At 40.8% G+C, this 23,338-nt stretch overlaps 2 protein-coding genes across 6 annotated transcripts; both read right to left on the minus strand.

The window, feature by feature from the left end:
* Window positions 1–213: 213 nt before the first annotated feature.
* On the minus strand, window positions 214–15,612 carry josd1 (Josephin domain containing 1). Of its 4 annotated transcripts, none has more exons than XM_034134825.1 (7): window positions 15,441–15,612; window positions 14,150–14,449; window positions 12,211–12,468; window positions 10,708–10,908; window positions 9,191–9,319; window positions 4,947–5,141; window positions 214–2,075 (listed from the first exon to the last, which is right to left on the minus strand). In XM_034134825.1, exons 3-7 carry the CDS (start codon window positions 12,357–12,359, stop codon window positions 1,976–1,978), a joined length of 774 nt encoding a protein of 257 aa, XP_033990716.1. In that variant the 5' UTR covers window positions 12,360–12,468; window positions 14,150–14,449; window positions 15,441–15,612; the 3' UTR covers window positions 214–1,975. The 4 variants fall into 4 exon arrangements, with proteins under 4 accessions (XP_033990716.1, XP_033990718.1, XP_033990715.1 ...); XM_034134827.1 differs by having other exon boundaries at window positions 10,708–10,902; window positions 14,117–14,449; window positions 15,441–15,611; XM_034134824.1 differs by having other exon boundaries at window positions 14,117–14,449; window positions 15,441–15,611.
* Window positions 15,613–17,999: 2,387 nt separating this feature from the next.
* On the minus strand, window positions 18,000–22,348 carry LOC117486399 (GTPase IMAP family member 4-like). Of its 2 annotated transcripts, none has more exons than XM_034134828.1 (8): window positions 22,147–22,348; window positions 21,782–21,886; window positions 21,614–21,679; window positions 20,726–20,776; window positions 20,562–20,612; window positions 20,419–20,469; window positions 19,926–19,967; window positions 18,000–18,754 (listed from the first exon to the last, which is right to left on the minus strand). In XM_034134828.1, the coding sequence occupies exons 2-8, from the start codon at window positions 21,825–21,827 to the stop codon at window positions 18,069–18,071; spliced, it is 993 nt and encodes a 330-aa protein (XP_033990719.1). In that variant the 5' UTR covers window positions 21,828–21,886; window positions 22,147–22,348; the 3' UTR covers window positions 18,000–18,068. The 2 variants fall into 2 exon arrangements, with proteins under 2 accessions (XP_033990719.1, XP_033990720.1); XM_034134829.1 differs by lacking the exon at window positions 22,147–22,348 and adding an exon at window positions 21,990–22,135.
* Window positions 22,349–23,338: the final 990 nt, after the last annotated feature.

The following is a 23,338-nucleotide window of genomic DNA, read 5'->3' on the forward strand; positions in this document are numbered from 1 at the left end:
AAACATTTCAATTTAGATTTTTGAAGCTGTGTATAAAATGAAGTACGGTAAAACATGTAGTATTGTAGAAGTATAAAGAAACATAAAATACAAATAAAATACCTACAAATTGTATAAAAGCACGAGTAAATGTTATACATTAATTCCTCTACTGAAATAAACTCAACAATAACCCTGTGAGAGCAACAAATGACGGATGAAATACAAACACACTGTCGTTTATACATAAAGTGCCATTATAAGCATTTTATTTCTATGCCAAACATAAAAAAAATACAACAATATCAGGATTCCTTCAGTGGGAAGGGCTGAATGGATTGTCATGGCAACAAAAAAAGCACATGTTGAATAAATGCAACCGTGAGATATGATGCGAGTGGGTCCAGAAATCTCCAAAAGCAAATGAATGAAAACCTCTCTGATGCTTCACGTTGATATAACGCGACATTTAGAGCTTGAAGGTCCAAAGAAAATGACACAAAGCCCTTGGCTGCAAAAGTGAAAACATCATATTTAAATTATGTGATCTGATAAATTGGTGCTTTGGATTAAATCTCCTGATAAATGGCATCTTATTCTTTCAGAGCAACACATATATATATTTGAAATGTAAACAAGTTAAGGCCAATATCGTCGTTTAGAGACAATAGAAATAACAGTTTCTCTTGAGCTGATTTGAAAGCTACAAACAGAGGAATCTCTCGTAAGGCTCTTTTCACAGAAATCCACCAAAAAAAAACCACAAAATCTACTTTCCTTTTTACATTTCTCTACACCTAGGCACACTGCGCTTCATCTCCTCCTGAATCCACTTTTCTAAAACGTCCTCTTGCACATTTGAGACCCTCGATGAGTGTTTATGACCTCTTTCATTTTAAAGGGGCCCTATTACACTCAGTTTCAGGTTTCATATGTGTATGTAGTGTCTCTACTGTGACATGCTTTAATGCTCAAAAAGCTCTTTCTCATACTGCTTCTCATACCCCCCAAAAGCACGATAGGGCCTCTTTAAAAGTCCAAAATAACTCTCCCTGGGGCTGACATTTTTAAATTAGGTACGGTCAATTAATGTCATTTTGTAAGATTACATTTGAACAAAAATAGAAACACTTTCTCTTATCACCCTCATTTGAAATATATTACATCTAGAACCAATTTCAGTCCACATGAGTATCGTTAGCACAATAAACCCCAGATCTAGCTTTTGCAAAGTCACGCTAACTGTTTACATAAAGTACGGCACATTTCTGTGAGTTTGAATAATTAAGATAGAAGGTTTTTCTCCCTAATTAGATGTCTTCTTGTATTGTATGCAGTATAACTCTTAATAAGAGATGACAACCATTACGTTAGCCTTATTTCCTGTCCCCCTCTCTACTTTAGAGAAACCGTTTCAATGTGAACAATCACAGAAAACTGGATTAATGACGCCATTACTTCTAGGAAACTGAGTGAAAGATGCTCTGTTGCATAATATAAAACTGTGTTTGGAAAAGTGGATGAAATACAAAGTTGGCAACGTGATGAATCACTTGATTTTGACCTGTGATGAGATGAAAAAAAGAGGCAGAAAGGGCACGCTTTGGTGAAAGTGAAGGACGGGAAACACGTCTGTGGAAACATGGCTGAAGCCGGGAGCGTCACTGCGGATAATCAGCATTTTTCATAAACTCCCATCACTTTGGAAACAGTAAAAAGAAACAAAAACTGACATTGAAAAATAGTCAATATATATATATATATATAAAAACACAAGATTTGTATAAGTGTGTTGTGAGTACAGGACTGTGATTCTCCCTGTAAAGTGTTTGCTTCCTTCATTGCTTTGCATCCTCTCCGATAAAGAGTCCAGCAATGGCCGTGTAAACAAAACCTCAAAAAGAAATGGAGGAGAAGAACATCTGCATCCACGTGATTGGCTGTGCACGACTTCCTGTCCTGTGATTGGCCCGTTGAGAGCGGCAGGTTGAACCTGTTAGCCGTCCGTCCGCCATGTTTGGTGCGCCTCCACTTCCTCTGAGACGACCAATAGGAGCTCACAGTTCTTCCCTCGCAGCTGCTGCCGGAGAAACTTCCTGCCATGAGGAAAAATAGCAACGCCACTTATTATTATGATAATAAAACCCAAAAAAATCAACTGTTTTCCAGCAATTCGTATAGAAAACACTACTTGAAAAACATTTATTTTAGGTTAAAAACCATAGAAACTTATATTTAACATTATTTTGAGCACATTTAGGACATGTATAGCTACAAATATGCACTCTTAACAAATAATAGGGAAGATAATTACATGTTTTAAATATCTATACTGTATGCTGCATCTGTATAAAGGATAGACCTGCTTTAAAAGCCACTTATGGCGCATTTCCACTGCAGCGCGTAGCACGGTTTAAGCGTGCCGAGCCAAACCCGGCTCGTTTTTGGTTGCGTTTCCACTAGGCGTAGTTCCGGCTAACGGGTGCTTTTTCACAGTTTTTCTGGCCCTCCAAAATCGAGGTTCTTTCCGGGCCAACAACCGGGCTGAGTATGCTAAACTAGTGAGAGAATCGCTGGCAAGGGGGCTACAACTACAACAAAATGAACATATTTGACCGTGATTTAATTGTAATACACGTTTCAAAATGATGCCGAAGTAACAACATACTGATACCGGTTAGTCAAAACCATGAATTAATGCTTTGTCAAGTCTGCAGACAGACGGCAGGCGAAAAACCTTTAAAAATGCGTGTTTTCTGAATGGAGATTGGCTAAGCTAACGTTGTATATGCTCCGACCGTCCACACTCACAACAACGGCCTACAGACATAAATAAAGCAGCGACTGTATTCACCATGACACAGACAGTCTGTGGTTTGTACTTGTTTAACTGTTGTCTAGTTTCTGAACAGATATGAGGAGCTGTGAGCTCTGAGTGCTAACAGCTAACGGCTGATGTTTGGTTTTGTGGTTCGCATTGAAGATGACGTCACGGCTCCGCCTACACTGCGTTACTATAGTTACTGCCCCAGCTACTAAACTGTAATGGAAACGCAGCATAAAGTGAGCCTGGCCTACCAAGGCCTAACTATACCGTACTAAGCCGTGCGAGGCCCTGCAGTGGAAATGCGCCATTAGAGCCCCAAAAACACAACTCTGAAATATAATCACTTTCAAAATCTGCTATTCAAAGAGATGCCATGTAAAGCACATTTTCCCTGTTATTATTAATTATTGGCCACATAGCTGAATATGCAGTTTTAGTGACAAACTTAGTATTTATAGTATGTCTTAATATCCCTAATGTCCAGTAGGGGGCGACTCCACTGGTTGAAATAAGACGTCTGATTGTATAGAAGTCTATTAGAGAATTACCCTACTTCTCACTTGATTTTTTACATTAGAAAACATTTTAAACCTTAGTTTTCTGACCTGAATCAGTAGTTTAAAGACCTCTTTCATACTACATAATGTTCATTTTGTAAATAATGGTCCCACTTAGAGTAAAATAGATGATAAGGGTCCGCTTTAGGGCGGGGCTAACTTGTGATTGACAGGTCTCTCCATGATGTGGTCCCTGTTTTTGTCTCCGAACTGACTCAATTGTAAACCATTACATTTGTTTTCAGCCTAATTGCAACATTCTGGTTAATTGTTTGAATGGCTACGACCAATTTTTATATACAATATATGCTTTGTACAAAAGTTCGATAGACACACAAACAAAGAATCACTAAAACACACAAAAGGGGCGGGGCTAACTTGTGATTGACAGTTTGCTACCACAGTGTTTTCCGTGTTGTCATCCTTGAACTTTTACCCCTTTTATAGTTTGTTTCCAGTTCATGAAAAGTAATTATAGCATTTTGTTGCCTACAAATGTATTTCCATTGTCTGGTTGTACTCAGCTCCAGGCTTTTGTGTCCCTTCTGGTTGCAAAAAAACAAATGTGGTGACGGCTGAAATGTCAAATTCAAGACTTCAAAACCAGAGTCTATAAACTGTCATGATGGCTACATCTAATTCTATATAAAGTCTCGTCACAAAGGGTTACAGATTAACAAAAAACATCTTAAAATTACCACCACCAAAAGCTCCTGCATGTGACAGATGAATCCATTTAAAGGTCCCCTATTATACTGTTTTTCATCAATATATTATAGGTCTCAGATATATACAAAACCTGTCTCTGATTGGCTGAAACACCAAACAGATCATTGCAGCATCCCATAATCCCCTCTGTTTCAGCCCTGTTTCAAAAGTGCTGATTCTCTGTCTGTTACTTTAGATGAAAATAAGGAGCCCCTCCCCACGCCCCTCTGAGAGAGATTTGGTTACAAAGAACACAATGGTGCTCTAGGAGGAGATTCAGGTGATAAGGTGGGGGGGAGGGGTTACCTTGGTTGGTGATTGGCTAATGGTTACACAAGCCAAAAAAACATTATGACATCATAAAGTGGCCAAAATCTGATCAGCTCATTTTCAGACAGGTTTTTATATAAATGGATCAGGACAAAAAGAGAGAGAATCTTTGTTCCTGAAACTTTCAGAGTCTCTTTACACAGAGGGGACACATGTTGATGTAGAAGAGACATGAAGAAGAGGGGACACATGTTGATGTAGAAGAGACATGAAGAAGAGGGGACACATGTTGATGTAGAAGAGACATGAAGAAGAGGGGACACATGTTGATGTAGAAGAGACATGAAGAAGAGGGGACACATGTTGATGTAGAAGAGACATGAAGAAGAGGGGACACATGTTGATGTAGAAGAGACATGAAGAAGAGGGGACACATGTTGATGTAGAAGAGACATGAAGAAGAGGGGACACATGTTGATGTAGAAGAGACATGAAGAAGAGGGGACACATGTTGATGTAGAAGAGACATGAAGAAGTGCATTTTGCATAATAGGTGACCTTTAAATCCATAATTGATCTGAATCTCAACACACACACACACTCACCTGAGGTGGTCAGGCGCTCCGATTGGCTGAGGGCTGCGCAGCTTGGAGTCCAGGTTGTAGTAGACCCCCCCCACCTCCCTGACTCCCATCCAGTGCTGGCGTTTGAGCGGCAGCATCAGAGGACCCCAGCGCAGGTTAGACGGGACGTTCAGGATGAAGCCCGTCACGTTGGACAGCTCGATGCTGCCCACATCCCTAAAGGAGGAGGGGGGACTTATTATTCAGGTAAATGCAATGTGTTCAGCTCATGGATGTATAATAAGAACTGGATACAGCGTCGGAGGCGGGGCCTCGTTCATTCCTGAGAGCTGCTCATTGGCGCATGAGGACGAAAGGCCTGACATTCTCGAGAGCAAAACGACACAAATGACCCATCATGCCTTGCTGTCGAGAGCATAGAGCAGGGGTCGGCAACCCCTGGCACGCGTGCCATTGGTGGCACGCGTGCCAGGGGTTGTCGACCGTAACCAGTGGCACACTCGGAATAAGTGGAATAAGTGTGCAAAATATTTACATTTTATTTTCGGATCCTGAACGAGACCGCCGCCAGAGCGCGTCTCCCCGTTACCTGCAGAAGGAAGCCATGCACGCAGCGCAGCCCCGCTCTGTTTAACTCCAGGCGACTTTCTGCCGCTTTCCTCCGTGGTGCAGTGCTGATAATTTCACCACAGAGGAAAGCACTTCACAAATTGCAGTACCCATAAGGAGCTGTAAAAATGCCGCAGTTTTTGCGTGGCGATCGATATCGGCCGATACTCACTCTCTGCCGATCGATCGGTGCTCTCAAAGGCCGATCGTGAGACGGAAAATACATGACACTTTTCTCTGTGTGCGGCAAAACAAGCTCGCCAAAATCGCTTCACCAGTCTGGCAGTATTTTAAGGTGTCCGAAAAAGACAGTAAAATAGCGGTTTGCAACGTGTGTGAAGCAGAAATCCTGCAGCTCCACCCGCTGTGACGGACCGGTGAGCGGAGCAGAACACACAAGAGTTAGACCTAACACACTTAGCTATTTTATCTACCTCTGGAACAAGTTATACATATAATTATTCTTCACTGTCACTCATTACTGGATCAGTGAGCTGCAGGAAATACTGATGGGCTGTCAGGAGAGAGAGAGAGGGGGAGAGAGGAAAAGAGAGCGCTTCCGCTCATTTCTCCCGTGTTATTATCCAAAGTTAATGTAAACTTGAATAATGTACTTCATTTGAATGTAATAATTATGTTGGTTGTTGTTTTCTGGAAGCGCCAGTGAATGAGCCCCATTAACTGAGTTTTAAACATCACTTTTCACGAGTGTTTTCGTCGAGCTCTTCACACACACCCCCCCCCCCCCGTTGATAATTCACGATCGTCGGCACGCTGATAAAAAAAATGTTTTTGAATGGCACCTCATATCAAAAAGGTTGCCGACCCCTGGCATAGCGCATGCGCAGTTGAGCTTTCCCTTAAGCCCCGCCCCCCGAGCTCCCACTCTCGGCTCAGTAGAATGAATGGAGATAAAATAAATCTAGATTCGGCTTGTAGTGCATTTTACAACTTTAAGGACCGACTGATTCTAATAAGGGCTATGAAATAGTTCATACTGGGTAGTTTATTTAGTTTAAAAAAAGGTATCCGCTGATTTACAGACGTCTCTTTCCCAATGTTAGTCAATGGGGAAAAGTCTTTCTGGGCCCAGTGACGTCACGGACTGATACGGAAATTGTAGTACCGCCGTTTCGTCAGAGTCCGGAGCACTAGCACTAGCTTGGTTCAGCTACCAAGCTGACATTACGTTATAATTGTGTGGTTTAGTACCAAATTTTGTCAGAGGGATCCTATATTTGGAGAGTATTGGGAGACATTTTGACTGTCAGAGTTTCCCGTAAGCAATCAAATGCAACACAAAGGGAGGTATAATAATAACAATCATTACCATGACCAAATCTAAAGCCCTACAATGACATATATATATATAATCTTTAATGACATTCTTCACTGTGTTGCATCAATCAGCTGTTACTGTCTCCAGATTAAGAGTCATTTTGTTCCCGTTTAGGACACAGAAACAGGAATAAGGCTCTGCTGATAACATTATCGTTTTACTGATAAAAGCGTCTGCTGAGGGAAGCAGGAACGCTGATACATCTCAGACTTTGCGAGGTGATGAAACAGCTGACTAATCACAGAGATCATGCTAACGAGGACACTTTGTCTACCTCATGTTTACTCAGTGGGAGTCAAACCAACAACAAGATATGTTCTGCTGCTAAGGCGTCTCTTTAGCAAAACAATACAAAAAGACAGAGTTTGTTGACATTACGAAACAGCGTGGGATCATGGGAGTTTTCGTCTTCACCACAATTGTCGTCATTGCAGTCATTTTCTCGTGGTTGGGATTTTATTTTCATACTGATAGTGGATTTATGCTCTCCAAAACAAACAGAAGATTGTGCCTTTGTATATAATAAAAAGTATTACTAATGAAGATTTGAATAATGTCCAGACATGAGCGTATGTATCTAAGGTACAAAAAGTGTAATTTTGTAAGCATATCTATTGTAATTTGTATTTTTTCAGTAAGAAATTAAGATAAAAACCCTAAAATAAGCTGTTTTACGTCACCGTTTGGCTGCCTCGGATAACTTCCAGACGTCTAATGACTAAAATCCTACATGAGGATATAATATAAAGTTAAAAAAGACCAAGATCTTAAAAAAGTATGGTAGAAATGCAGCTTAAACTGTATAAAAGGGCACTTTCTGATAGCTTCTGCAGGGGATACAACACTATGACAATAACAGATTTCCCTAGGTTTGAAAAGTGTTTGAATCATTCGGGGAAATGTAGGTAGAGTAACCGAAAATATATAGCAGAGGTTTAGTACTTTTTTATAAATGTTAAATGCCAAAAAGTTACATATGATATGTATCAGACTGCAAGGAATCTGGGTGTGACCCTAGATAACAACCTGTCCTTCACTGCAAACATCGCTGCAACAACCCGCTGCTGCACAGCCCCTAGTAGACCCCCCCCCTCCCCTACACACACACCACAACACAGACTATATCACCCCTTGCTGCTAAATACCAATCAACTATGTGCAATATGTATATGCCGTTAATAACTGTGTAATTTATACCTGGCTGCTAAGTCCTTAGAACCGTTACAAGGTGTGTATTTTGCATTTTGTAAATTGTGTAACTTGCTGCTGTTAAATACCATCAAACTATGTGCAATATGTGCTATATGTGCCATATGTGCAATATATACATTATATACATATGCCATTAATAACTGTGTAATATATACCTGGCTGCTAAATCCTAAGAACTGTTACAGGATTTGTATTTTGAAAAGTATGTCACTTCTTTTTTTTTACTTTTTATTTGTATTATATCATAACTTACTTTTTTTAACATATGTAACATTAAGCTGTCTGTGGCTCTTTCCTGCTGTGGGACTAATAAAGGTATTCTGATTCTGATTTACAACATCAGGAGGATACGTCCCCTCCTGACCCAGAAAGCGACGCAGCTTCTGGTCCAGGCTCTCGTCATCTCACGCCTAGACTACTGCAACTCCCTCCTGGCTGGTCTACCTGCATGTGCCATCCGACCTCTGCAGCTCATCCAGAATGCAGCGGCTCGTCTGGTCTTCAACCTTCCTAAATGTTCCCACACCACACCGCTCCTCCGCTCCCTTCACTGGCTTCCAGTAACTGCTAGAATCCACTTCAAGACACTGGTGCTAGCGTACCATGCTGTGAATGGATCTGGCCCTCCCTACATCCAGGACATGGTTAAACCATACACCCCAGCACGTGCACTCTGCTCTGCATCAGCCAAACGGCTCGCTGCACCCTCACTGCGAGGGGGACCCAAGTTCCCATCAGCAAAAACACGTCGGTTTGCTATCCTGGCTCCAAAATGGTGGAATGAGCTCCCCATTGACATCAGGACAGCAGATAGCTTACACATCTTCCGGCTCAGACTGAAAACTCATCTCTTTCGACTCCACTTCAAGCAATAGAATTACTAACAAAGCACTTATATACTAACAAAGGACTGGCTTATCTAAAGCCTGTTGAGTAGCACTTGAAATGTTTTGGCTCTATGAAACCTGATGTACTTATATGATTCTGTTTTCTTCAAGTTTGTATCTTCTTGGTCGAATGCACTTATTGTAAGTCACTTTGGATAAAAGCGCCAGCTAAATGTAATGTAATGTATTAGTTGATGGAAGTTTCCCGCCCGTCTTACCTTCTTTTATCCCACCAAACGGCCTCGAACCCGCGGGTCTGCAGCGCCGCCATGATGACGTTTACATCGTAGTTCCCGTTTCCCAGCATGCTCTTCTTGTGCGGCGTCACCAGAGTGCTGGGAGAAAGCCTGTCGACAGAGAGAGAAATTAGGAGATTATAAACGTATATAAGTACACAGAAGAAATATTTAAATAAGGTTTCCCTCAACTGTGTTACCCTATTTCCATTTCATTGTTAAAACTGTTTGAAAATATGAATAGTCTGACCTTTATAGCCATATATCAAATAAAGTAGAGCCCATTTTTGAGCTTTGATCAGTCAACAATCACATGTAAACAAACGTATGTACTGCAGCTTCCCTTACACACTGTCGCATGCAGGATTCATACAAGTGGGTCATACTAGATCTACAAATACTAAAACTTCTCTCTGTTTTGCAAAGGATTGTGGGATAGAGATGTGACCAGTAGGACACCCTGGTATTTATGGCATACTATGCATTGGGTATATTAAATCGTACGGTAGTTTGGGTTTTGAAACACAGGGAAAATGCATTGAGAGATGAAGTCTTCTTTACAAAATTAAGTAATTTTTTTTTTTTTTTTAAATTGCATTTGTTTTGTTATAAACTGGAGAAATTGAACATGACACTTATTATTAATTAGAATTCAATCCAGTTACCGGGGAAGAGTCTAATCTGCTCTGTGTCCCTGAATAGCCTCAACATCCTCTGGGTCAGGCCGACTCCATGAAAAAAAAAAACTGAAACAAATTGAAATAAGAGGGGGCGGAGCTTATGCCGGCTCATGCGGGACCTGGCAGATACTGTCTAAAATGCTGCGGTGATGAAACGCAAGGATTATTAGATCAAGGATTATTTCTGAAACAGTATGGAGCTCAAAGGCTTTCTCTCTTGCCGGTTATACCACAAGGTGAGTTCCTTTTTATTTCCTGCTTCTTCACACGCATGCTCTCCAGTACAGGTTAGCTCTGAGTGTTAGCGATGCTAATGTAAACACCGACCATATTACGTCCAAAACAGTCGGGCATTGTTTCTGATAGCAACGTTTCTGATAGGGCCGTGGGTCCACATTTCAGATATTACGTCATATCGGACGCAAATCTGGATCAGTTCCATTGTTCCCCCGTTTTTAGAGATTTGGGTACGGAGGAAAAGAGAGAGGGTTTTATTTTCTGACGCTGCGTGAGTTCCCTGACACACCGGGGACACATAGTTATGTATAAAAGACATCAAAAAGTGCATTTTGCATGATAGGTCCCCTTTAATATCCTACACAAATCTGAATCTCAATATAAAGTTATATTCCCAAAAGCATGGAAATACAGTATATTCCCCCATTAGATTGTGAACATATTGTTACCCAAGAGACAAAACAATCGATACTTTAAACTACTCCTTTCTTCCAATTTCAACCTCATTCCAGTTGTGAAAAAATACATTTTACACAACTTTTCCCACACTTTTGGTGCCCCTGGTAACCCCGGCTCTCCCACCTCTGGTAGATCTCCTGCAGGGCGTCCCTGCTGAAGGCCGTGCCGTCCTGGAAGACGTTGTTCAGGGCGTGAAGGGCGCACAGCTCCCGCCGCTGCTTCTCATGATAAATGGGCGGCGGGGTCAGAGGGGGAGGAAGAGGAGGGGTGAGGGAGGAAGAGGAGGACGAGAGATCCTGCTGAGGGTCCGTGGGATCCCTGCACCTCAAAGAGCCAAAGATGAAAGGCTTGATTGACATGTTATGCACAGCTACAGTAGTCTGGCAGCACTGTGAACACAGAAATGTTGAGTAGTCCAAAGTTTTATGATAGAAAGGGGATGATATCTTGCATATGTTGGGCAATTTGCACAATTAACATAAGTTGCATTAATTAGCAATAAAAAGCAACTGAAGACAATAGTAAAAGAAAATGGCTTGTTCGATTTGGAACATTTTGGAGTGGTTTTGGGGGTTATTGAGTCAATTTCTGACATTTTCAGGATTTAATATGGCAGTTTTAACAAGATAGTGGCCATACATGGGGCGAAGCCTGCGAGCTAGTTCAGGCAGTCAACTCGAGCACCAATCATACATTAACATGTGACGCACCTCGTCCCACCACCACCCCAGCTTCCCCCCCAGCTTCCCCCCCAGCTTCCCCCCCAGCTTCCACCCCAGCTTCCACCCCAGCTCCCACCCCAGCTCCCACCCCAGCTCCCACCCCAGCTTCCACCCCAGCTTCCACCCCAGCTCCCACCCCAGCTTCCACCCCAGCTTCCACCCCAGCTTCCACCCCAGCTTCCACCCCAGCTCCCACCCCAGCTTCCACCCCAGCTTCCACCCCCAGCTTCCACCCCCAGCTTCCACCCCCAGCTTCCACCCCAGCTTCCACCCCAGCTTCCACCCCAGCTTCCACCCCAGCTCCCACCCCCAGCTCCCACCTGTAGGCTCGGGGGATAGTTATCTAATCATCACTCAATGTCCTTTGTAAATCTGTGGAGTGATGAGGCCCGAGCCTAGACGCCAAACTCAAACTATATGCTGCTTCTAATACACACATTAAGAAACACGTGAGTTGTCTGACTGAATTGTGATTAATTTTAAATTTTCCGAATCAGAAACAGGTTTATTACCAGGTAGGTTGACACGTACGAGGAATTTGACTTGGTGTTGTGGTGCATACATAAAAGTAAAACAAAAATAAAAAAACACAGATACGGTAGTGAACTATTTTAAGAACACTAACACTTTAGGGGACTCATTTTTTACCCTTAAACTGTCAGAAATAGATTCAACATCCTCATTCTACCTCAAAAGCCACGCCAAGATTATCCAAATCAGCCTACCATTTTTTCACTGTTGTCTGCATATGCTAATTAATAGTAAACTTATGCCAACCTAACCAAGTTAGCATCCGGCAGTTTGTAATTACTGGGGACCCATACTAAACATTACTTCCATAAAACTTTGTGGTACCAAACATTTCAAGGTTCACACTGCTGATAATAGAGAAACATGTGATTACCTCCTCTCCTCTGCTGCCTCCCCTCCTCCTCTACCTCCGCCTCCTCCTCCTTTCTGCTTGCTGACCTTCCAGCGCATGCAGCCCAGCTCCTGAAGGCCTCCTCTCCCCTTCCCCTTCCACTCCCCCGCTGGATATGGAGCGCTGCCCATCCCCAAACGTTCACCTCCTCCACCTCCTCCTCCTCCTCCTCCAACACCTCCTTCTCCTCCAGCTCCACAACTACCAGCTTCACGACGCTACATCAGCATGGGAGAAAGCCTGCAACAGGTTAACAAAAAGAGAGAAATTAACAGGTTATCTACAAGATGTCATAAACACAAGCTCAATATTGCCATACTACTGTATAAATGGGCATCATACAGGGTTCCCACACATTTTTACTAGTAATTTTTCCATAATATGTTAATTTCTTTGTACTGTTACATGCAGTATTCATATAGTTAGGACTAGATCTTCTTATCCTTCTATCTGCTTTACAAAGGATTGTAGGTCAGGATAGCATGCTGCTTTCTGCAAAATGACCAGTATGACATCCTAGTATTTATGGTATATTGCATTTGATGTACTCCTTTTTGGAGTATACCCAGAGGTGGGAAGTAGTGGAGTACAAATACTTCGTTACTGTACTTAAGTACATTTTTCTGGTATCAGTACTTTACTCCACTACTTATTTTTCTGACGTCTTTTTACATTTTGAACACAAATACCTGTACTTTCTACTTCTTACATGTTGAACACAAATACCTGTACTTTCTACTTCTTACATGTTGAACACAAAGACCTGTACTTTCTACTTCTTACATTTTGAACCCAAATACCTGTACTTTCTACTTCTTACATTTTGAACACAAATACCTGTACTTTCTACTTCTTACATTTTGAACACAAATACCTGTACTTTCTACTTCTTACATTTTGAACACAAATACCTGTACTTTCTACTTCTTACATTTTGAACACAAATACCTGAACTTTCTACTTCTTACATTTTGAACCCAAATACCTGTACTTTCTACTTCTTACATTTTGAACCCAAATACCTGTACTTTCTACTTCTTACATGTTGAACCCAAATACCTGTACTTTCTACTTCTTACATGTTGAACACAAATACCTGTACTTTCTACTTCTTACATTTTGAACACAAATACCTGTACTTTCTACTTCTTACATTTTGAACACAAATACCTGAACTTTCTACTTCTTACATTTTGAACCCAAATACCTGTACTTTCTACTTCTTACATGTTGAACACAAACACCTGTACTTTCTACTTCTTACATTTTGAACACAAATACCTGTACTTTCTACTTCTTACATTTTGAACACAAATACTTGTACTTTCTACTTCTTACATTTCCCAAACAGGCTGGTTACTTTAGTTTGAATGTGTGTTTGGTGGCGTGATTATTATTATTTAGAGTCATTGCGTGCCTATTGATTTGAACACGATCCGTGTATCCATCATTTCCTGGTCTTCTCTAAAGAAGAGGGACCAATGAAAACGTTGTCATGTTGCCGTTGTTCAGCATGGAAACATTCATTAGCTAACAATGACATTATTGTTCTATTAATATAAAGGGAGGTCAGGTACTCTTTAAAACAGCTGCTAGTTATGGGTACTTTTTACTGAAGTACATTTCAAAGCCCTCTTTACTTTTCCTTGAGTAAAGAAGTTTAGTCAGTACTTCTACTTTCACCAGAGTATTTTTAAACATGAGTATCTGTACTTCTACTTGAGTAAAGGATGTGTGTAATGCAGCCATCTCTGGGTTTACCTAATAGTGTGGTAGTTTTGGTACCTAAACGCACGGACAACGCATTGAACGATGCAGATTTCTCTACAAAATTGACTACATCTTGCCTAATTCTGAGCAGATTTTTAAATGAAATTTGGTTAACTACCAGCTTCCCGATCAGCATCATGGCAACCATTACCAGAGCAACCTCCCAGCCGAGGAGAGGAGCGGGGGGGGGGGGTTTAACACCTGCTCTCTAAAGGGTAGACGTGGAGAAAAGGTCAACAGGAACTCAAGATGATGGAACTGCCAGCAAACAAAGATGCTCCCGAAGCGAAATGACGATTACTCCACAAAAGAGGTGTGTGTTTCCACTTCCTCCATCTCCGGTTTGCAGCTGTTTCCATACGAGACTAGAGATTCGCAGGTATTTCCATCGACCAGGAGGGGTCGGTTCCTCTGGATTCAACAAGGATTCGATGCTTGGAGTCAAAGAAACCTGAAAAAGACAGAAAGAGAATCTGTGTTATTAGGATCTGCTTCAAATATCTAAAACTAACCAGAAAACGGGAACTCTCACTTATTTTAAATCAAGACTTTTCTATTTTCTTTGGATTAAATCAAACAATTATTAATATTTTACACAGCACTGTAACTTTGATTGTTGTATTTTAAACTTTATTCTATTTTAGCTTGACTTCATTTCTATTTTCTTGGCTTTAAAAAGGTATTTAAATGTCTTATTATAATGCGTTTATTTTGTTGTAATGCTTTAATATATTATGTTTCTATAACTTCTATATAAATAAACTTGCCTTCTCTTACTTGTTGTTGTAATTTGGTCATTTGTAACTATTCTTTTCTGTTTTAAAATGTCTAAAGGCGTACATCTTAAAGTAAATTAGTCATTTTAAACCTTTGTTAAATCTATTTACATTTCTTTTTACAATGTGTTTCTTTCACACTATGTCTTAAAGCTATTTTGATAAGCTTGCCTTGCCTTTCTTTTTACAATATTGTATTTAAGCTATTTTAAATAACAACAAATTGGTCACAAATCCCCACCACATGTTAGCAGAGCCCAAAATGACACCCTAACTGAGTCTGATTAGCATTTTAACACCTCAAAAACACTTCAAATCACCTCTTATTTTAATTTAAACTGGTTTTAGAAATCTGAAATGACAGTACAGGCTGGTTACAATCTCCTCCTGTTCAGCAGACCCTTAAAAGAGAAGGTAAACATTTCCAGGACTGGGTAGAGGAAGCAGTCTGTTCAGTAAAAATAGCCCTAACAATTATCACAGCGATCCTACAGTCCATTAACAGCGATTAAACACAAACATAACACATGCACACATGCTTTTAATCCATGATACTAACAGATATGTAGCAACAATCCTCAGGCTGCTTTACGTGACTACAGCAAACACAACCACAACGCTTCCTTTATGTCTTATAACTTCATTTTTTCAGCAGAGACCACTCACCTGTCCGCTTCCTGGTGGTCCTCGAACACCTTGGCTATTATAAACCGGTGTAAAAAACTCAATATAGTGTCTCCTGGTTCTGTAAATGTGTCTCAGTCCTTTGTCTTTGCCAGTTTTTCCTCAATTCAGCTCTCTTGTCTGTTTCTGGCCGTGCACACGCGGACATGCGCAGAAGCGTCTCCTCCTCGAGCTCCATGTTGCTGTCAGCGCGTGCGTCAGTAGACAGAGGAACCTCCCAGCCAGGAGAGAAACCCGGATTAACTCACCCTGTTGGATAGGGCGTGTTGAAACCATAGACTGTGGTTGAAACTGCATTTAAATAAAGTAAACTGGGTCTATGCACAATGCAACACAGCGAGACTATGAAAGGAAGTGAAAAGAATATAAACTCTACATAAATGCACTTTATTATGACCCCATTGTTATTACTGGTACTTAAAAAAGGAAATTAACTCAATATGATCACCATGTATGAGCGGTAAAGACTAGACCCCTATTAGTTCCCTAAATTAATTGGATTTGTATCTGTTATTATTTGTTTTTAATCATTGTTCATTTTTTAAATTACGTTATTTATTATTTTAGCTTTTTCTGGTTGCTGTTGTTTAAAAAAGTAAATTAAAATAACTTAAAAATATGATCACCATTTGACTACACCCCCTATTTCCTCCCGCCCCCCCTATATTTATTCTTATTTGTTTTATTTTCATTTATTTATCTTTGTGAGCTTTCTCCGGTTGTTGTTGTTGTCATATTGTCATACTGTCTATACATATAGAGTATACATAATATGTGATCTGTTGACAATATGATGTAGAAAGCAACAACATAAATGCAATCTATGAAATAAATCTATGATAGATTTTAATTCAATTTAAGCGTCTCCATATTAAAGTTCATTTCCTGGTCTAAATGCTGTTTCAGATTCCTCTGGAGAGAAACAGAGGAAACACTGAGCAGTTCTGCTGACTGCACTTTATTCCCCCGGTCATCTTTAAAGTTTGATATCTTATGAATTATGAAAGGTAGGTCGACACAGGAACAGTGGAAGAAACACACAGGCCTTAATAAAAGAAGATACACACATCAGGGAATTAAAACACATCCGAAAAATGAAATAAAATGTATGTTTGCATAATATCTTAGTTCTTTAATTAACGTCTTTTGTTTGACATTTACATTAAAATAACATGACATTAGTACAACTACACATCGTACGCTATAATGCATTTTAGAAAAGAAAAGAGAAAATTCATCCACCTCAAAGTAACGGGTAACATAGACCTTCATAGAAATGCACTGGAGTCAAAAATACAATATTTGTCTTTGAAATCTAGTGGCGTAAAAGTAACACATATGTACTTAATTCGAGTACTTAAGAAAATGCATTGTGTTACTGTCCACCACTGCATAGACATCTTATTTAAAAATATCTTAAAGAGACCCTATAGTGTTTTTTGGGGTTTTTCCCTCTCCTGCTGTGTTCTATAGGTTTCTGTGCATGTAAATGGTCTGCAGGGGCTAAAATCCCCTGTGTTCCCTCCATTGAACCTGAAAATGAGCCCCTTTGTCACTATTGTGTCAATATTCCCAGGTTGAAAGTTTTGCTAATTTGGAAGAAGCCCAGTGTGATCTATTCAATAAAGCTAGGTAATAACATAAGCAAAGTGAAGTTGTCACTGCGTCTTCGCAAATGTATAATGATGCAAAGATGGATAGCATCCCATAAGCAATGATGCAAATAGATGTTTGATGTGGGCATGATATCTAACCCAAAGTATCTGCGGCATGTTGAAAAACCAGAAGGCGACCGGCGGTAGTAAATTCATTTGGACAGAGGTGAACCAGCACTGACAAAAATACTCTCGGTGAAGCATCAGCCTTGCACTTAAATTCAAAATTGCATGTTTAACACTTGACTGAATCCTCGCACACACACACACACACACACACACACACACACACACACACACACACACACACACACACACACACACACACACACACACACACACACACACACACACACACACACACACACACACACACACACACACACACACACACACACACACACACACACACACACACACACACACACACACACACACACACACACACACACACACACACACACACACACACACACACACACACACACACACACACACACACACACACGTGTCCCCTCTGTGTAAAGAGACTCTGAAAGTTTCAGGAACAAAGCTTCTCTCTCTTTTTCTCCTGATCCATTTTTATAAAAACCTGTCTGAAAATGAGCTGATCAGATTTTGGCCACTTTATGATGTCATAACGATGTTTTGTCTTGTGTAACCATTAGCCAATCACCAACCAAGGTAACCCCTCCCCACCTTATCACCTGAATTTCCTCCTAGAGCACCATTGTGTTCTTTTTAACCAAATCTCTCTCTGAGGGGCGTGGGGAGGGGCTCCTTATTTTCATCTAAAGTAACAGACAGAGAATCAGCACTTTGGAAACAGGGCTGAAACAGAGGGGATTATGGGATGCTGCAATGATCTGTTTGGTGTTTCAGCCAATCAGAGACAGGCTCTGTATATATCTGAGACCTGTGATATATTGATGAAAAACAGTATAATAGGGGACCTTTAATACTCAAGAGGCAGTTTCTCAGCAAGTGCAGAGGTCATGTCATTGAGCAGCTCCTCCCTGATGCTCTCCTCTCTTTTCTGCAGCTCGTGGACGAAGTGGCCCTCGTTCTGAGACTCCACCTCCATCACAAGCTCCATCACCTGCCTGCGTATCTTCTTCAGCTCCTTCGGGATCGTGTTTTCCTCAATCCGGAGCCTCAGAAACTTCCTAACAGCCATGTAATTGAAATCTGGATTAGGCAATTCATCCCGGTGGTCTGGCTGGATGAGCACTGGGATGATGAAGCCTGCTGTCTCTGCTCCAAACGTGTTGATGGTGGTTAGGATCGCATTCATTATATCATGGTCGACTCCAGGTTTGGAGCCAGATGCTTGGACCACCAGCAGGAAGGCGTGAGGTCCCGGTCCGCACAGCTGGAGGCTCCTCAGAGCTTCCCTCGCTCTCTTTTCCGGCACCAAAGAGGTCCCTAAAACATCCGGGGTCTCCACCACTACCACCTCTCTGCTGTCTATCACTGTGGATCTCCTGGTGCTCTCCATCAGCTGGCCCTTGGATGCATGTTTCTTACTTTTGCCCAACAAAACGTCTGTAAGAGAGGTCCGTCCTCCCCGCGTCAGCCCCAGAATGATCAGCCTCAGCCCCGGTTTACAGGCGCCGCTGCTGCTGGGCTCCATCTCTGACCCTGCAGAGGATTTTATAAGATGGTTCAAAGTCAAAGTCATTGTCAATCTTTCAGTTTGTGTGTACAGACAGAGAGATCGAAATATCGTTTCCCACAATCCCGAATACAAAAATACAAATATATATAAAATATGTTTATCCTATACACAATCAACAGACACATTTATACATATGCACACATTAAAGGTCCCATGACATGCTTTTCTGCAGAGTCACAAACCCTCAAAGTACACCCTGTAGCGAGTAAAACTCTAACACAGAAAATACCTGTCTATGCTGCCCCAGAACGCCTCGTTGGAGATTTCTCTTTTTCCATCGTTTACTTCTTGGGTATAGTGACGTATTTCGGGTATAGTGACATAATGTAACGGCTCCGCAAATTGGTCCAAATTGACCAATCCGCAGAGCCGTTACGTTACGCCCGAGGAGCTGTTACGTTTGGACCAATCCGCGGACTTCCTCACACACACACACTCGGCGGGACGTTGCGAGGCTCGCTGCTGCGAGGAGCGGGACACTGTGAGCTGGCTCACTGGTGTGGGGTCGGCGAGACAGCGAGACACCGCGGAACTCAGCCTGGGCACACACACAAACTCCCAGCCAGGCTGCGGGTGTGTGTGTGTGCCCAGTGCAAGACTGTCCATAGCAGCGTAAAAGGTGTCTGGTGCTGGAATGAAGAGCTACAGGAGAGAGTCCAAAAACCTGGAAATAAGTTAGTGTTTTTGCACTTCTGCGTTCCTCATCACAAAGTCAATGGGTTTTTGTTTAATGAGTAATATACAGTCTTTGGTTAACACAAGCTGAGGAGATTTTAAAGGGGTCCTTTTATGCTTGTTTTATCCTTTAGTGTGTTCTGTAGGTTTTCGTGCATGTAAATGGTCTACAAAGGTTTAATTCCCTGTATACAGGACATCGCTAAGCGGTTGACCAATCACAACAGCTAAATATGATGCATTTTTAGGTTTCCACGGAGATCATTTTCTATAATAATCCAAAATCCAAGGGAAAATCCTGTTGGCTTTTTTACAAGGGAACCAGGCAGAAGTAAATGAAGCAGGAACGACTGTTTTTTTGGCCAAACTGGGCCAAAGTAAATTAGTTTTATGTTTAAAATATCATAAATTCAACAGGAAAAAACATTAAAAAGTATCAAAAAATGAAGGTGAACTCACCTAAGATGACAGCAATCAGCCACTTGAACTTGGAGGAAGACGCTGATGGAGAAGCAGATTTAATTATAGGCTTATAATTATCATGTAGCTTGAGCTCGGTCCACTCAAACGGCTGTCAGCTGCTGCATTTCTGAGTCACTTCCTATAACTAACATCCATTTCAAAACTGAACATCTGAATCTGAATCAATCAATGCAGAGTATCCAACACCTGTTTGAAACGTCATGCTAAGCTATTAAGCTAATGGCATGTAAAGCCACAGAGAACACTTTTTTTGAAAGTCTTATTGGCAATAAACTTGCTAAATCAAAAAATACAAAAAATACAAATACAAATAATATTAAAATAATAATAATACAAATATACAAATAAATAAATACAAATAATAATAAAAAACAGGTATATTCAAAATAATGAATACAAAATTATAAAGAATTATAATAATAAACAATAATAATACAAATTATAGTATCGTCTTTTGCAGGCAACTTACATCCTATGAAACACCAAATTCGAGACAGCCATTTACACAGGCCCTGGATTCCTGTCACACAAAAACAAAATAGCACATTCATTATTTTATTTTGGAGCTGAAACGTTGGTATTCCTCTGGTTATTATAAACTTGATTACGCACCACGAAGGGTTCCCACTAGATGGCTCACCCAGCTCCACAGAGTTGACACTCCTAAAGCAAGAAAGACACACATTCATTGATACAAATGTCCAATCATACACACAATAAATAACCGTATACAAATAGGACAAAGTGACCTCTGACCTCTCTGTGACTGAACTCACCCGTTAGAGAGCAGAAGATACGAATCGGCCACCTGATCAGAGCCGGCAGCGCTGCAGAAGAACAGAAAACTATCAGTGTTGAGGTCAGCATTGATCCACTGGCGGTTTGGCTGAACATTTGAAAAGTAAATCAGCTGTTGTATGTTGTAGAAATGTGTGTTTTGGATCAGTAAGTGTGTGTACTGTACATGCCTGTTAAATCATTGACATGTCACTAAGAATGGAGGGAGATAAGCTGCTCTTATATCAGGAGTGTCTGGTCTGATGAAAACCACTTGTTAATTATTCACCAAAGTTTGATCTGCTATACATTTTAGAGTATTGACATGTCCGAGGGCACTGTTTCACTAATTTGATTATTGCCCATTATAAAACAGCAATGAAATGGCTAATGCTATACTCATATAACTCATACATATGCGGAAAATTATAATGCTATTTTGGAAATCAGCATACATTATGATTTTAAGAAAGTCCCCAAAGAGCCTCGGTACTTTCTAGTTTCCAGAGTTGTTCATGAAGCCATGTCCCATCAGGGAAATAACACAGCAGGTATATTACATTACAAGTTACTTGTTAGACGCTTTTATCCAAAGTGACTTACATACTCAATACTGTGGGCAATCCCCACAGGAGCAATTTGGGTGAAGTGTCTCAGGGACACAACGACATGCTGACTGCAGTGGGGTTTGAACCTGTGACCCCCTGATCCGAACACCAGCGCACTTACCCACTGCGCCACACGCCTCCTGTATATGAATTTATTTGTGTGTGTGTGTGTGTGTGTGTGTGTGTGTGTGTGTGTGTGTGTGTGTGTGTGTGTGTGTGTGTGTGTGTGTGTGTGTGTGTGTGTGTGTGTGTGTGTGTGTGTGTGTGTGTGTGACTGACTCTGAGAGAATCTGTAGAGAAGATACCCGACCACAGTGAAAGTTCCCATCTGCATGTTCCACCAGCCTAAGAGGGAAACACGACGTCAGTTATGTTGTACAAACTAAACGTTTAATTAACACATTTTTTGTATTGTTTGTGTGTTGTAGGTATGTTTTCTTGTCTCACCTCCAGCAGCATCCTCAGGATTGTCCTTTTCACACTGACACTCCATTTCTCTGCAGTCTTTTTGTATCAAGGTAGGGCAAATATGTGACAGCACTCCTGCTTAAACTGTCAACATAAAATCACTTTAAGTTCAACACAAACGCCGGGGTTTCCAACTCAAAGTAAAACTACGAACAACACAGGGATTACATCTGTTATTACAGCATACTTAAAGTGTCTAGATACCCTTTTTCCAGGCAGAAGTAGTTGTAACAGCAAAGTAACAGAAAACCTACTCAAGAAAACACTTAATATACAATAAAACTGGATTTAAAAGCTGTATTTCAGCGTACAGCAGCGGCTAAATGTTCCTCCAGCTCCATTACCTGCTGCTTAGTCAGATAATCCTCCCGAGGAATGCCTTTTCCTTTAAATCTGCAAACACCTGACGCAACACACATGAGGTCAAAGTTGCATGTATGTTCTTCCTGAAACATTTGCCTGAACACGCCTGCCCTCAGCAGGAACAGTGGTTTGTATTCTTCGTTCTGCTGTGTGGATCAAACAATGCATTGAGAAGGTCCAGGTATGCAGGTAATGCTTCAGACAGACACACCTCTTTTGTTTTCTTGCTACACGAAGAACTGGAAATGTTGCTTCACATGTTTGTGAAGTACGAGTCATACAGGTATGGGAGTAAAGCAAACTAAAGGCAGGGCTGTAAAAGGGTTTAGTTTTATTCATGCAAATGCAAGATTAGATACAGCTTTTTTATGACTGTACGTTTAATGTACAGTATGGAAACCTGGAGAGGCAAGTGAAAAAAAGTAGGAGTGGTATCCATTTTTTTAAGTTTGATCTAAAGTGTGTCCTTTACTGTGTATGACAAAATAACAGCTGAAAAAATGCATGTTTTTCAATTTTTTGTCAGAATTATTTTAGTGTTTGTTGTTGTAAAGCTCCTTCTGACCACAAGGGGCTAACATGCACCACTACCCAACGCTATAAATGTGACGTTATTTTAAGATTTCTTGCAAAAAGAAGAACTGGAGTCATGCAGGTATTATAATAAGACAAACTAAAGGCAGGGCTGTAAAGGGTTTAGTTTTATTAATGCAAATGAAAGGAAAGGTACGTTTTTTTTATAATCCTGCTTTTACTGTACAGTACGGAAGCCCAGAGAGGCAAGTCAGAAAAAGAAATAGAGGTAGGGGAGAGTGGGGTAAATTGAGCCATTTTTTTGTTATGCTGTCCTCTAAGCAAGGAGAAATGACACAGAGTAAAATGAAAGCACACACCTATAATTCAGGATGTCTCCTATCAATGGCAATGATAAGAATTCATATTTGATCAAGGGCAGTGAAAATATTACTTCTTAAAAAAAAGTGGTCTTGTGGCACAACTTGCCCCGGGTTAGGGGTAAGTTGATCCAGGTCAGGGGGTAAATTGAACCACTGTTCAAACCTGGGCATTCCTACAACAAATCTTAAAGGTAACTTTAAACAATAAATAACAAACCAAATACAAGTTTAGTTTTTCAAATATTTTTAATATAAATTTCGATTGAATTGATTGACT

Source organism: Trematomus bernacchii, unplaced genomic scaffold (assembly GCF_902827165.1).
Source record: "Trematomus bernacchii unplaced genomic scaffold, fTreBer1.1, whole genome shotgun sequence".
In the NCBI taxonomy this organism is placed as follows: Eukaryota; Metazoa; Chordata; class Actinopteri; order Perciformes; family Nototheniidae; genus Trematomus; species Trematomus bernacchii.